At 39.6% G+C, this 13754-nt stretch overlaps 1 protein-coding gene across 1 annotated transcript in view; it reads left to right on the forward strand.

Annotated features, from left to right (window-relative positions):
- The window catches only part of LOC111221210 (calretinin-like), an 11409-nt gene extending 534 nt beyond the window's left edge, over window positions 1-10875 (forward strand). Inside the window, exons 2-11 of the mRNA XM_022744578.1 lie at window positions 4598-4674; window positions 5273-5362; window positions 5482-5562; window positions 6717-6773; window positions 7402-7479; window positions 8162-8217; window positions 8322-8361; window positions 9137-9190; window positions 10207-10278; window positions 10461-10875. Of these exons, the coding sequence (XP_022600299.1) occupies window positions 4598-4674; window positions 5273-5362; window positions 5482-5562; window positions 6717-6773; window positions 7402-7479; window positions 8162-8217; window positions 8322-8361; window positions 9137-9190; window positions 10207-10278; window positions 10461-10577 (722 nt within the window). The 3' untranslated portion in view covers window positions 10578-10875. The remainder of the gene's footprint in view (window positions 1-4597; window positions 4675-5272; window positions 5363-5481; window positions 5563-6716; window positions 6774-7401; window positions 7480-8161; window positions 8218-8321; window positions 8362-9136; window positions 9191-10206; window positions 10279-10460) is intronic.
- Window positions 10876-13754: the final 2879 nt, after the last annotated feature.

Genomic DNA, 13754 nt, shown 5'->3' on the forward strand with positions numbered 1-13754 from the left:
ACAAAAGAAAATACGTATGAGATTTTAATGTTCTTTCGTCCGATGAAATTACATACTTTGACACTTACTACATTTACTGTGATTAAGTGTGAGAGTAAATGTGTGAGGATCTGCAGTGATTTTGAGACCATGATAAGAGAAATAAGTCTCAGTCAGAGTTAAGTTATAGAGGGAAGGCTGGAAAAGAATGAAAAAATATGAGAGCGAGGGGGAGGGAGAGAGAGGAAGATCAAAAAACGAGAGAGAGAGAGAAGGAGAGATGGGGGAGGGAGGGATAAAAGGATGCGAGGAAGAGAGAGGGGGGAGTGAAAAGGTAAGAACGGGTGTTTGATGGGAGGAGCTTCTGAATCTGAGAGCTTACTGGGATTGAACTGGAAGTGTGTGTGTGTGTGTGTGTGTGTGTGTGTGTGTGTGTGTGTGTGTGTGTGTGCGTGCGTGCGTGCGTGCGTGCGTGCGTGTGTGCGTGCGTGTGTGTACTGGTAGTAGCACACAACCACTGGTCGACGATTCTTTACAACAAGACCTCAGTGAACACATAAACCCAATTTTACTCCATTGAAAGTAAATTAAAAAAGTAACATATTATCAAAAGTATGAGTGTAAAAGTAATCATGCAGGTAGAACAGCAGTGACTGTTATACAGTAATGGCTTAATATTACTGATGCATTAATATATAAGCAGCTATTTAATGTTAGTTGGAGCTGAATTGATCTATTCTTAATTCTGTATTGGGGAGTCAAATCTGTAACAGTTAGAGCTGAAACGTCAGTTCACTGAGTTAACAATCAATTAGTGAATTAGTGAAATTGGTCAAAATTCTCTATTCCAGTTTCTCAAATATGATTATTTGTTGTTTTTCTTAGTCTTATTATATTGAAAAAGAATATCTTTGGGTTTTTAACTGTTGGTTGGACAAAACAAGCTGATTGAATATGTTGACTTGACCTCAATTAATTGATTAATTAAGAAAATAATCAACAGATTCATCAGATTAATAATGAAAATAACCATTAGTTGCCCTAACAACACATATTTTATTACCTGTGATTAAATCTGAGCTGTTAACTGATCATATGTTAAATCTTAATCTGCAAAGTAACTGCAGCTGTCAGGTCAGTGAGGTGAATTGCCTCCGAATCTGACTTGAGAGTGAAATCTTTAAAGTAAAGTGAAAGTACTTAAAAAATGTTAAGTACATGAGTATGTACTTAGTTATATTGCATCTCTGTATCCAGGTTAACAGTAGTTATACTGTGTGTGGCAGCCAAACTGTCGCTGTCCCACTCTGTTTCACTATGAGCCACTCCAGCTTTAGTGGTTTTCATGATCCAACTACAACTGAAGGATTATTTTCTGAAGCCATTCAGAAAAAAAAAAGCTCTGACCTCTGTTGTTAAACCCTTTTAAACCCTGTCTTTTAAACTGTCAATGTATTTTCATCAAACGGTACTGTAGAGTCCCACACAGCCTTCACAACGCAGCCCCACTGTAAACTGCTGTTTCTGGCCGATTGTGTCAATGTTGGTTTGTTTTAACCATGACCGCGATCTTTCCCTAAATTTAGCTGAGAGGTTTTTGTGTCTAAGCAGCCAAACCTTAACCACAACTGCAGTGGTGATAGATCAGAAGATGGTCATATTAATCCATTTTGTGACAGTTGTGACAGTTTTGGATCAGAAAACGTTCATATGAGTGATTGTGGAAGGCAGGGACAAGTGACCATTGTCGAAAACCTCAGATCTTAAAACAGGCCACATTTCAAAACTATACATCGATCGAACTATAGGTGGAGATAGAGTGTAAATGGCCAGCTGATCAACGGCTTATTCATCTTGAACTTTTCAGACCGAGACATCTGCAGTGAATATTTTTTTAAACCGTTATACTCACGCAGCTCCTCTGGAGAAGTGTAGGGGTTAAATGTCCTGCTCAAGGGCAGGGCACACTAGTGGTGATGAGGGTGAAGAAGCCATAGCCAATGACTCCCCCACCTAGATGAGTAGAATCATGAAGTGAAAGAAATGCTTTTTTTGGGCCCACCGGTGTGAATAAAATCTATAAAAAACCTTCCTCCTTAGTGTGACTAAATGTTTTAAAGGATTGCCTTCGTCTAATCTTCTTAATATCTACTACCATCATTAATACATAAAGCATTACACTCAGCAGTCATGACTGAATGGATCAAAACCTGATGCCGCAAATTAGAAGTACTAACAACTTAAGTTTGTAACTCCACAACAGACCTCGTGTTCTTTAGTTACTACTCAGCGTGAAAGAGCTGGAGAAAGTGAGCGTTGGTCGGCTTTAAGACCAGAAATTTGTACTGCTAAGATAAATCAGTAAAATGGAAAGTGATTGATCCATGGGAGTAGAGCCTTGTACGTCATCACAGAAAAAGACACACAAGTAAACATAGAATCTTCTCTCCACTCATTGTAAAACAGTCGAGTGTTGGGGGGGGGTTGTTGTTGCAACAGGTTGTTTTCTTGACCACAGCTGCAGAGCAACAGCAACACTACGGGACTGTGCCTCCAACTGGCTATTCCTAAAGATAGTTCCACGCTGGATGAAACACAAAGAGTGGCGCATGCTTTCCTCTTGATCATATAGCAATAAACTCCACTGAACTCATCCATCCATCAAGTGGTATTGCAGCGTGTAGCACCTCATGTGGGCTTTGATGAAACACTCGGCCACCCTTTCTGCAGTGATCTGTCTCATTTTCAGTCGTCATGAGTCAGGCAGATGGTTTGTTTTCGAGTTGCTGTTGAGCAATCGGCAGTTGAGCTGTGTTTGAAAATGTTTTAGGAGAGAGAGGGCTGCATCTGCTCAGTGTGCAGCGGTGCGCTCCATGTGGCAGCTGAGATTTGTGTTGCAGCTAAACTCCGGCAGTGCGTCCCAATGAACTGAGAACACGTATGCGGGCTTTATTACAAATGATGGGATTTGAACACACTCATGCTTCATCACAGGTTATTTGTTCTTTCCCCACCTGAGATACTCTGGTCTGTATTTAATCACCTGTTTCACTTTTATTGTGAAATAACTAACTTCACCAGAGAAACTGGACATTTGGAAGATGCAAAGGTTTACAATTTATTTAAGATGGCCACTGAGAGTCGATGACAGTTTATTTTGTGCCAGTAAAAGCAACATTTGTTGTTCAGTCATCTGTCCTGTAGCAACAGTACCTGCACTACAGGTACATGAATGAGAAGGCAATAGGCATCAGCTGCAGCTTCTCTCACTTTGGAAATATGATATCCTTGTATTCTCCTTTTCTTGCACTTTCCGCACTTGGTTAAACTAAACCCCACTCTGCCGACCCAGCTGGAAAGAGCCAGCCAAGCAAGGAGGAAGCAGCACTCAGTAAAATAATTACTGCTTTAGGTGATACTGAGTGAGTCAGTGCTCACAAAGTTCTGTTTATAACAAGCCTTTTGAGCTTGTTTTGTCTCCACACCCAGAACTTTGTGTAAAACACCAGCTCAACCAAAGCACAGATGGTGACATGGAGCACCTATCAAATACAATGTGGAAATGAAGCTAGGCAGGGAGATGGGAGGAAAGGGGGGGGGAGGTGGGGAGGTGATCAGAAAGGAAAGGAGATGAAAGGATAAGAGATTAAGAGATAGAGATGGGGGGGGGGGGACTGGGTGAATCTCTGCATTTTCTACTGTACATCAGTCTTTCATTCTAAATTGAAATAACAATTTTATTAACGTCTCTTTTTGTAAAGGCACAAACCCCCTATCCTCGCTCGGACTGCAGACAGATGGGACTCATTCCTGTGATTAAAAAGAGAATGCTGAATGTCCTATATGTTACCCTGTGACTTGCAGGCAAACCAGTGGAGAAAATTATTGTATTAAATTATTCCTGATCACGTGACTGTCAGAAGAAGTACAAATCCGGACACAGGACAGTATGCTCCAGTAAGCATCATTGTGACTGCCCAGTTTCACCCTCTCAGGCAAGAACACACTCATTATGGTGCTTACTCTCCAACTGCACTGGACTCTCGTGGTCTGTTTTTTTTTTTTTTTTCTGCTGCAGCACATCACTCAATCTCCAGAATCTCCGCCACAGCTAAATGCCAATTTGGCAAGAGATATAATGAATATAGGATATTCTGTATGCACAGGCTTGTAGTTGTGTGCCGTGCCTTCAGGTCATCAGAGTGAGTTTTCAATTAAAAGTTTTCAGAGGTGATATAACGTTTTAATCTTCTTCAGTCAGGACATGATTATTGACGACTCAGTACTGTGTTTTGCCTCGTACACCGACTTCAGGGCTAAACTAACCAAATGCTCTACGAAAGTCCTCAAGCAAGAACAGCTGTAAGCACATGTGCATTCTGGATACAGTCCAAGTGAGCTGCTCTGTTAACTCACAGAGGGCATGAGACTGGACGAGCACTCGAGGTTTAGCGACTGTTCCAAAATTGAAAGAACCCCCCCCCGTGACCTTTAATCTTCCATCCAAATCTCAAGTCTTTTAATCAAACTTTTGCACAGTCAACAAAGCTTCAGGCGACTTAAAAGCTTCATAACATAATTTGTGCCAAACTAATTTAGGCCCTCTGGTGCTCCGCAGGAAACGGTTACATCGAAGGGAAGGAGCTGGAGAACTTCTTCAAAGAGCTGGAGACTGTGAGACGAGGAGCAGGCGTGGTGAGTGCAGCACGTCACTGAAAACTTGTGGTCACATTCACCCAAAGTGACTCTTGTAGGTGACATGAATGAATATAATGTCACACTCTGTTTCACTCTCACTACAGATTGGTCAGTCCAACTTCATTCTGAAATTTCACAAAATAATACAAGGATGTATTAATCACAATTATCTAAATGACATTTATATACTAGAAATGTATGTTGTTTAATGACAGGAGCAAGTTTGCACTGACTGGATTGTGTTTTCTTTTTCTTCTTCTTCTTTCTCTTACTTTAACCAAGTGCTGTGTAAATGACAAAAAACAAATTAAGTATATTATCAGTGAGTGTTTTGCTAATAGGTTCAGTATAAACATTTTGTGACAGGCCACATGTGATAATCAATATTTCCTCATTATGTTGATAGGAAACATCATCCAGGTGGCATCACATTTCATACAAAACTGATTGTGCTGTTGTAAACTATAAGTCTATAAATGTAATCTTTAGGGCTGGCCTTGTTCGCATGTTTCAATATGTGTTTATACTGAATATATCTTTAAATTAAAGGCTACATTATCCTAAGTCTTTGATCTGTGATTTGATGTACTTGCAGGATCCTTCACATGCTGCGTTCAAAGAAAAGATGAAGGAGTTCATGGCTAATTTTGACAAGAATACTGATGGGAGAATCGAAATGTCCGAGGTGAGAACATATTAAAAACAGCTAATGTCAAGTAAAATGCCAAAAAAAAAAAAAAATCTAAAAATATAGCAACTGACGAACTAATAATAATTCCTCTGTCTCTTCATTTTCCACTCTAGCTGGCTCAGATTCTGCCAACAGAGGAAAACTTCCTGCTCTGTTTCAGAGAGTTTGTGGGATCAAGTGCTGAATTCATGGCAGTAAGTTTTTGTATATTGTCCTGTGTAGATATTTATTTTCTAACCTTATTAATGTCTGATGACATGCACTGAGTTCTCATTATATAACTATATATTAGATCTGCTCTGTCAATCTCTCAAACGCATCAAAACTGATTCAATTTAATGATTGTTAAGAGGTTTGGGTTTGAAACAGCCTTATTCTTTCTCTGTTTCTGAGTCAATGCCTCAAGTTATCAGACTTCATCCTGTGGGACATATGCTCAGTGGCCCTGTGATTCCTTTTGTTTTCCTGGACAAGTGAGGGCGCTTGTTTCAAGTGGAAACAGTCAAGTAAGGCTGTAAATTGTACATTTGAAGCCTGGATGCTGCATCTGGAACTCACACACTTACAAAATGTTAAATATTGTACTAAACATCACTGATGTAAATTCTCTTCAGGTGAACAACTACAATGAAAAACTTAAAATGACTGAAAATTTGAGAATATATTATCCATGAATTAGTCTTGTCAGTGGCCATCGATGGTTGTTGTTACTTTACAGTCACTATATGTAAAGCCGAACTGCATTTAAGCCTCAGTTGTCAGCATCTAAATATTACACACAGTGAAGGAGTTACCTTAAACTGAATCTTTCAATATTTAATACCTTGCCAACATCAAAACAACACCATGTTTGACCCGCACTTCTGGATCACTTGTGAAAACCATAAAGAGCAACCTCTCTTCTTCAGCTGCATATGTTGAGATGATTAGAGAGAAAATTGTGACGCATTGAACATCTGGGCCTTTGTGATAGAAAATAACCCACACATACAGTACACACACATGGTTGTACTCTGATTGAGGAGGGTTTTCAGTGGTGTGATGTTCGGGCTGCTCAGTGTGTTAAAGCTATTCTCAGACAGCCATACATTATGAATGGACCTCAGCTTTCTGCAGGGGAAAAGCAGTGAGTGCTGGAGGGGTTTAGGTATCCATCTTTGATGAGGGCTTGACAAATTCTATAATTACACAATGTCGGATGACACCACTGTCGTTTCTCTTTATTGTAGTCTTTTTTTCTGCTATAAATCAGAGAGGGTCTGCCATGTATTTCATATTTGTCATTGTGGTTGAAGTATTACACACGTTTTCTGAAAGCTACTGCAACAACATCACTCTTCTCCTGCAGGCCTGGCGGAGGTACGACACTGACCGCAGCGGATACATTGAATCAAATGAGCTGAAGGTAAAACACAATATGTCAAACTCTGCGATACAGCTAATTCATGTAGAATTATTTAAAGCACTGCTGCTCGTGGCGAAGTACAGTACTGTCTATGCAAAAGCCCGCACACTTACTGCTCTTCACTCTGACCCACGACACTTAGTTTTTGTCCTATGCAACATGGAAAAAGCCCAGTAATTTGTGTAAATGATTTAACTGATGGCTCATCTAGGTATTATCCATGTATGTCTGGTCTCCTTTTTATTATGTGTGGGCAAACAAAAGAGAGACCAGTAAATACAGTAAGTGGTTTATATGCTGTATGCACAGTATGTGTGACTGCCTGTGCAGCAATTATTATAAACAAACCTCGCTTGAGATAATGATTAGCCTCCGTGTTGTGGCAGTGGTATAATTGCTGCCATTTCCTCTGCTCAATCTGCACATGTATGCACCGCTCCCCATGGGAAGTTCTCACTGTTGTGTGAAAAACAAAACCACGTTATCACCTTTGAAAAGAAATACTCCAACTTCTTTTCACATCATGAGCTCTGTACAATGACACCAGCATTTCATTTTCACCAGGACTCCAGAGTAAAATCATCACATGATCCAATCACTGACCGTGGTCATTTTTCTCTCTCCTCAGGGCTTCCTGTCAGACCTGCTGAAGAAGGCTAACAGAAACTACGATGACAAGAAGCTCAATGAGTACACACAGACAATTGTGAGCATCATTAGGCACAGAAAATGCTTTTCCTTCACTCTGCTTTGGCAAACTCAAAATAATAACTGCAAGACTCAGGACTTTAAAGGCCAAGAGTTTCATCACCATGTAATAGCCCATCTAGCGTTTCTCTGTTTATCTATATAAACATTACAGTGATGACTACATTACTACTTACAGCCCATAAGCAGAGAAGAACCATGTACTTCTTATACCAAGAATCATTTTTGAAATATATTGCATTACATACTGTATACACCATGCTGTATTTATCTTCAGCTGCAGTGATGAAACATGCTGTCTCTGGCATCATTCAATGACACTTCAAAATTCTCCAAAGTTTTAAGAATGACCATGAAGTTTGTCCTCCTCTGTCAACAGCAATGCCTTCGTGCCCATATTTTTAGCAGTTGGCTGCAGCGTTTCTACACAACGTAACTGAAGTAGCTTCCCTGAAGGCTAGAATTTTAATGTCTTGTTTAATATCTTGAACAACTGAACACTGCTGAAACATCACTTTTCTAGCCACCAGCATCAGTCAGCCATCTGTGGCCTTAACACACTCAACTGCTGCCATTTAATCCCACTTGAGTGGTTATGTTTAAAATCTGATATGTGTGTGTATATACAGCACATAATAATATTTGGTTACAGTTTCCTTGTTAATTTTCTTTCTGTGCAGCTAAGGATGTTTGATCTTAATGGTGATGGTAAGCTGGGCCTCTCTGAGATGGCAAGGTCAGTGTTACTTACAGTTTATTTTGCTTGTTTAAAATTCACACAATTTTACACTTTTTTTTTTCAAAGGACAACATTAAACTTTGTGTTTTTTTTTACTGCAGGCTCTTGCCAGTGCAAGAAAACTTCCTGCTGAAGTTCCAGGTAAGATTATTATACTCATAAAAATAATAACCTTTTTCAAATTTAGTGTAATTGTCTAAGCAGCTAAAGATTCAAGTGTCATCCCTCTGATGTAGAGAAGTCAGACAACAGTGCAGATTCAGAATAGTACAATGCAACATTATTGGATTCACTCCAAGAGGATTATTCGTCATCAAAGTACTGAATGAACATATGGGGCATCGACACAAATGCGTGTTTACAGATGTTAAGTCCTTCGGGAATTAAATATTATAGAATGACAAAACATGATGGAATCCCATTTAAACCAACAGTGTTTGGAAACAGCTTTGATGGTCCATGAAATAATTTGGATAATTGCAGTCAAATTATTCTGATTAAAGACCTAAGACTTTAATTTGCATCTTAAAATAAAAATATCTTCCTCCACAGTTTCATGTATGTTCTTACTGAGGTAATACATAGTCACTATGTGCACTGTTTTGATTCTTTAAGGTCCACAATTTGTAGCACAGTGGCAATGGTAATCTATATAGATTTCCCACATGCATTTTGTCATGTACTGTATGTCCCCATATGTACACAGTGGCTTGGGAGAGCAGATCAACAATTCCTTTCTGACAGAGGATTAGTCTGTCTGATCAGGATTAACTCAACTCTAGTCCCAGTTATCATAATCTCCATGGATTAATATCAGTTCTGGATCTGGTGGGGCTTTTACCGCTGTCTAGAAATATCCATTCGTTTCTAATAATTTTCACCGCTCTCTCTCTCTCTCTCTCTCTCTCTCTCACAGGGCATCAGGCTCACAGTCAAAGAATTTGACTCCCTCTTCACCTTCTATGATAAGGTCAAAAGAGCATGTTTGTTTGTCTGTTTGTGCTATGATACATCTGTGATATGTGTTATGCATTGTGTGTATGAGTGTTGCTGTATGGTACGGTACCTAAACAAGGGTCTACATGCTAGTGGCTCTGTGAGGCTGAGGCTAAATGTTCAAATCAACATGCTGACATGCTTACAATTGTCTTTAAATATCTGCTGTAAATGTCGTGCTGGAGGGAAGCTCACTAACTCAGGATACATCCTCTGGGTACCATGAATGTCTATACATAATTTCTTGGCAATTTATCAAATAGTTGACGAGATCAGACGGACGGACGGACGGACGGACGGACGGACGGACGGACGGACGGTCAGACAGACAGACAGACAGACAGACAGACAGATTTTTACACTTGATTGGCATAAGCCTGAATACACACTGCAACTCATTTGTGCGCTTTTGGCTTGAAATTGATATATTTCCAATGAATGCCACTTTTCCTTTATGTTTGTATTTAAGTATTCGACAAATGCTTGGTTTTTACTCTATCGATGGTAATATTGGTTTGTTAGTTGGTCCACCCCTCTGGCCCAGACTGAAATATCTCGACAACTATCACATGGATTTGTGTGAAATTGTGTGCAGAGATTCATGGTCCCTAGAGGATGAATCTCAGTGACTTTGCTGACTCCTTGACTATCCATCTAGTGCCACTATGAAATTTAGAACAGATATTCATGTTCCTCTCAGGATGAACTGTAATAACTTTAGGGATTATCTGACTTTCATCATCAGCCTCAGCTGTAGATGGTATTTAGCGCTAAACTAAGATCATATTACACCTGCTTAATATCAGCATAGTGGCATTGTGATCATGTTTTACAAGTTAGCATGCAGATATTAGCATGTAGCTCAAAGCACCACTGTGCCTACATACAGCATCACCGAGCTGCTAGCATGGCTGTAGACTTCATCTTGTTGTTACATTAAATACTTTTAGGAAAATCTGATCAGACCTCCCTCGTTGTCTCTTTCACCAGGATGGTAATGGATATATTGATGAGCAGGAGCTGGATGCGTTGCTGAAGGACCTCTGCGACAAGAACAAAATGGTAATGAATAGTTAGCCTATTGATTGATCAGCTCAGGTTACTTTTCCTCTTGCCAAATATAGAGCTGAGATGAAATAGCTGCCTACAGTACATGGCCTCTGCATTGTGTACCATCTGTGGACGACTTTGTGCCCACTGACGGTGACTTTTTCTATGTAAAACCCTTTGCATGTTGCATGCAGGACGTGGACTCAACAGGATTGGTGGGGTACAAAAAGAGCATCATGGCTCTGTCTGATGGAGGAAAACTGTACCGCACCGAGCTGGAGATCGTCCTCTGCCGTGACTCCTCGCTGTGACCTCCCTGCCTGGGACTCTGCCGTCCTCCCCCACTGTCTCCTTCTTCCTACCTCCTGATGTAACCTGGTGCATGTGTGACCCTGAACCTCGCTACACACCGCTTAAGAGTGAAAACAAAAGTGTACTACTGGCCCTGCTCTCTTAGCTTTATACCTTTTTTTTTTAACTTAACATGCAGTTCCATAGTGAAATAGCCATTGCAAGGACTTTAGGAATATATTGTGTATTTATTTATTTGGTCTCCTGTTTTTAATATGCATTTAATATGTATTTTTACATTCATATCATATCTATATGTTCTTCTCCCACTGAATTTAAAATGGATATTTGTTCTGTAGCATCTGTTCATTTATTTTATTTATTTCTACTTAATTTAATATGATATTAGATTATGTTATGAGGCTTTAACTGTTCTGTCAAAGATATTACTGAGAGATGAATAAATATAACATGACAAGTTTTGTCCCATTTATTCACTGGCATGAAAAAATTATATCTTCATCTAAATGATCCTCTGTTACGGCTCAGTTATCATTTCACTGCACCTACAATGAAAGGTTTGTTTGGTATTTTCTGTCAGTGGCAGGTAAAGGAAAACTTACTCGGATCGGTTCCAGTGAAGATTACAGCTCTAGTACAAATGCCCAGAGCAAGAATGTTTTCTCCAAAGTGCTCCACCTTCACTTTCTAATCTCCTGGTAAAAAGAAAATGTGAAGTAGAAAAAGCTTGTGCTGCTCCATTTTTCATAGAGGAGAGTCTCTGAGGCCTCTGTGGCACTTTGAGATGAAGTGAGCAGAGTAGGACAAGCTGAGAGACCAGGGACAACAAAAGTACAGCAGAATGATTGTCTCACTCCCACATGTATACAAATCTGCCATAACACAGCATGAGAAAATACAGCATGGCAACCAAAGATTTGCAGTTAAATAATTGAAACATACCTGTTTCTCATCCAAATGTGTCTGGACTTCAACACTGAAACATACTCTACAATATAGTACTGATTATATTTGCCTCTATAATATGTGAGTGACAATATATGTTTATCATAGATTATATATGGATTATTTACAAGATGATGAACTAGTTTACTTTTCTGTTTCTTTCTATAGGACACACCCCCATATTTCAGCCTTATGGACCAACCTACCTCCCATCAATTAATCATCAGCTCTTTCATCTTTAATTGAACTCAACATCTTTAAAGCCCGTACCTTCACACACGCCATCACTGCAACTACACAGACACTCACTCATGCTCAAAAACAATACAGTGCTCAGTCCCTCACACTGAATGTTCAGTGCCATACACATAAGGGTACACACACATACCCACAAACACAGAAATACACAAGGGCACACAGTGAAACAGTGCACTGTAGTCCAAGCTGTTAACTGCTGACAACAAGGAAAAAGAGTGTTATATCCGCTCTGATTCCTTCACACACATCAGTCCCATTCAGTGATAAGAATAAGACATAAATCGAAACAAACAGATGAGATTCCCTCTGTTATTTACCCTATGTACAGCTGCAGACACACACACACACACACACACACACACACACACACACACGCACACACAGGCTAGTGGACACAGCTCACTAACATTCCCTACTATGACACATGAGTTAGGCTTTTAAAGTCACAATATTCATCCTCAGATCACTCTCATTGTAAAAAATATGATTTATTGGGGCATTCACTATTGCTTAAACTTTGCCCTAGAGAGGAGAAGGAGTCTTGCAGAGACGGAGGAGAAGAGGTCGTGGAGTGAGGTGAGGTGTCTGTGTGGTGAGAGTGAGCATTAATAGTATTTTTACATTCATATCATATCTATATGTTCTTCTCCCACGATGAATTTAAAAGTGATATTTGTTCTGTAGCATCTGTTTATTTATTTTATTTATTTCTACTTAATTTAATATGATATTAGATTATGTTATGAGGCTTTAACTGTTCTGTCAAAGATATTACTGAGAGATGAATAAATATAACATGACAAGTTTTGTCCCATTTATTCACTGGCATGAAAAAAATTATATCTTCATCTAAATGATCCTCTGTTACGGCTCAGTTATCATTTCACTGCACCTACAATGAAAGGTTGTTTGGTATTTTCTGTCAGTGGCCAGGTAAAGGAAAACTTACTCGGATCGTTCCAGTGAAGATTACAGCTCTAGTACAAATGCCCAGAGCAAGAATGTTTTCTCCAAAGTGCTCCACCTTCACTTTCTAATCTCCTGGTAAAAAGAAAATGTGAAGTAGAAAAAAGCTTGTTGCCTTCCATTTTTCATAGAGGAGAGTCTCCTGAGGCCCTCTGTGGCACTTTGAGATGAAGTGAGCAGAGATAGGACAAGCTGAGAGACCAGGGACAACAAAAAGTTACAGCAGAATGATTGTCTCACTCCCACAGTGTATACAAATCTGCCATAACACAGCATGAGAAAATACAGCATGGCAACCAAAGATTTGCAGTTAAATAATTGAAACATACCTGTTTCTCATCCAAATGTGTCTGGACTTCAACACTGAAACTATACTCTACTGAATATAGTATCTGATTATATTGTTGAGTGACAATATATGGTTTATCATAGATTATATATGGATTATTTACAAGATGATGAACTACTTTACTTTTTCTGTTTCTTTCTATAGCACTACACAACCCCCCATATTTCAGCCTTATGGACCAACCTACCTCCCATCAATTAAAGTCATCAGCCTTTCATCTTTAATTGAACTCAACATTCTTTAAAGCCCGTACCTTCACACACGCCATCACTGCAACTACACAGACACTCACTCATGCTCAAAAACAATACAGTGCTCAGTCCCTCACACTGAATGTTCAGTGCCATACACATAAGGGGTACACACACATACCCACAAACAGCGAAATACACAAGGGCACACAGTGAAAACAGTGCACTGTAGTCCAAGCTGTTAACTGCTGACAACAAGGAAAAAAGAGTGTATATCCGCTCTGATTCTTACACACATCATCCCATTCAGTGATAAGAATAAGACATAAATCGAACACAAACAGATGAGATTCCCTCTGTATATTTACCCTATGTACCTGCAGACACACACACACACACACACACACACAACACACCTAGATCCAGGGGGCCACAACACACGACAACAGCACCAGATATCTATATAT

The sequence above is a fragment of the Seriola dumerili genome, unplaced genomic scaffold, assembly GCF_002260705.1.
Source record: "Seriola dumerili isolate Sdu_G_001 unplaced genomic scaffold, Sdu_1.0 BDQW01000003.1, whole genome shotgun sequence".
In the NCBI taxonomy this organism is placed as follows: domain Eukaryota; kingdom Metazoa; phylum Chordata; class Actinopteri; order Carangiformes; family Carangidae; genus Seriola; species Seriola dumerili.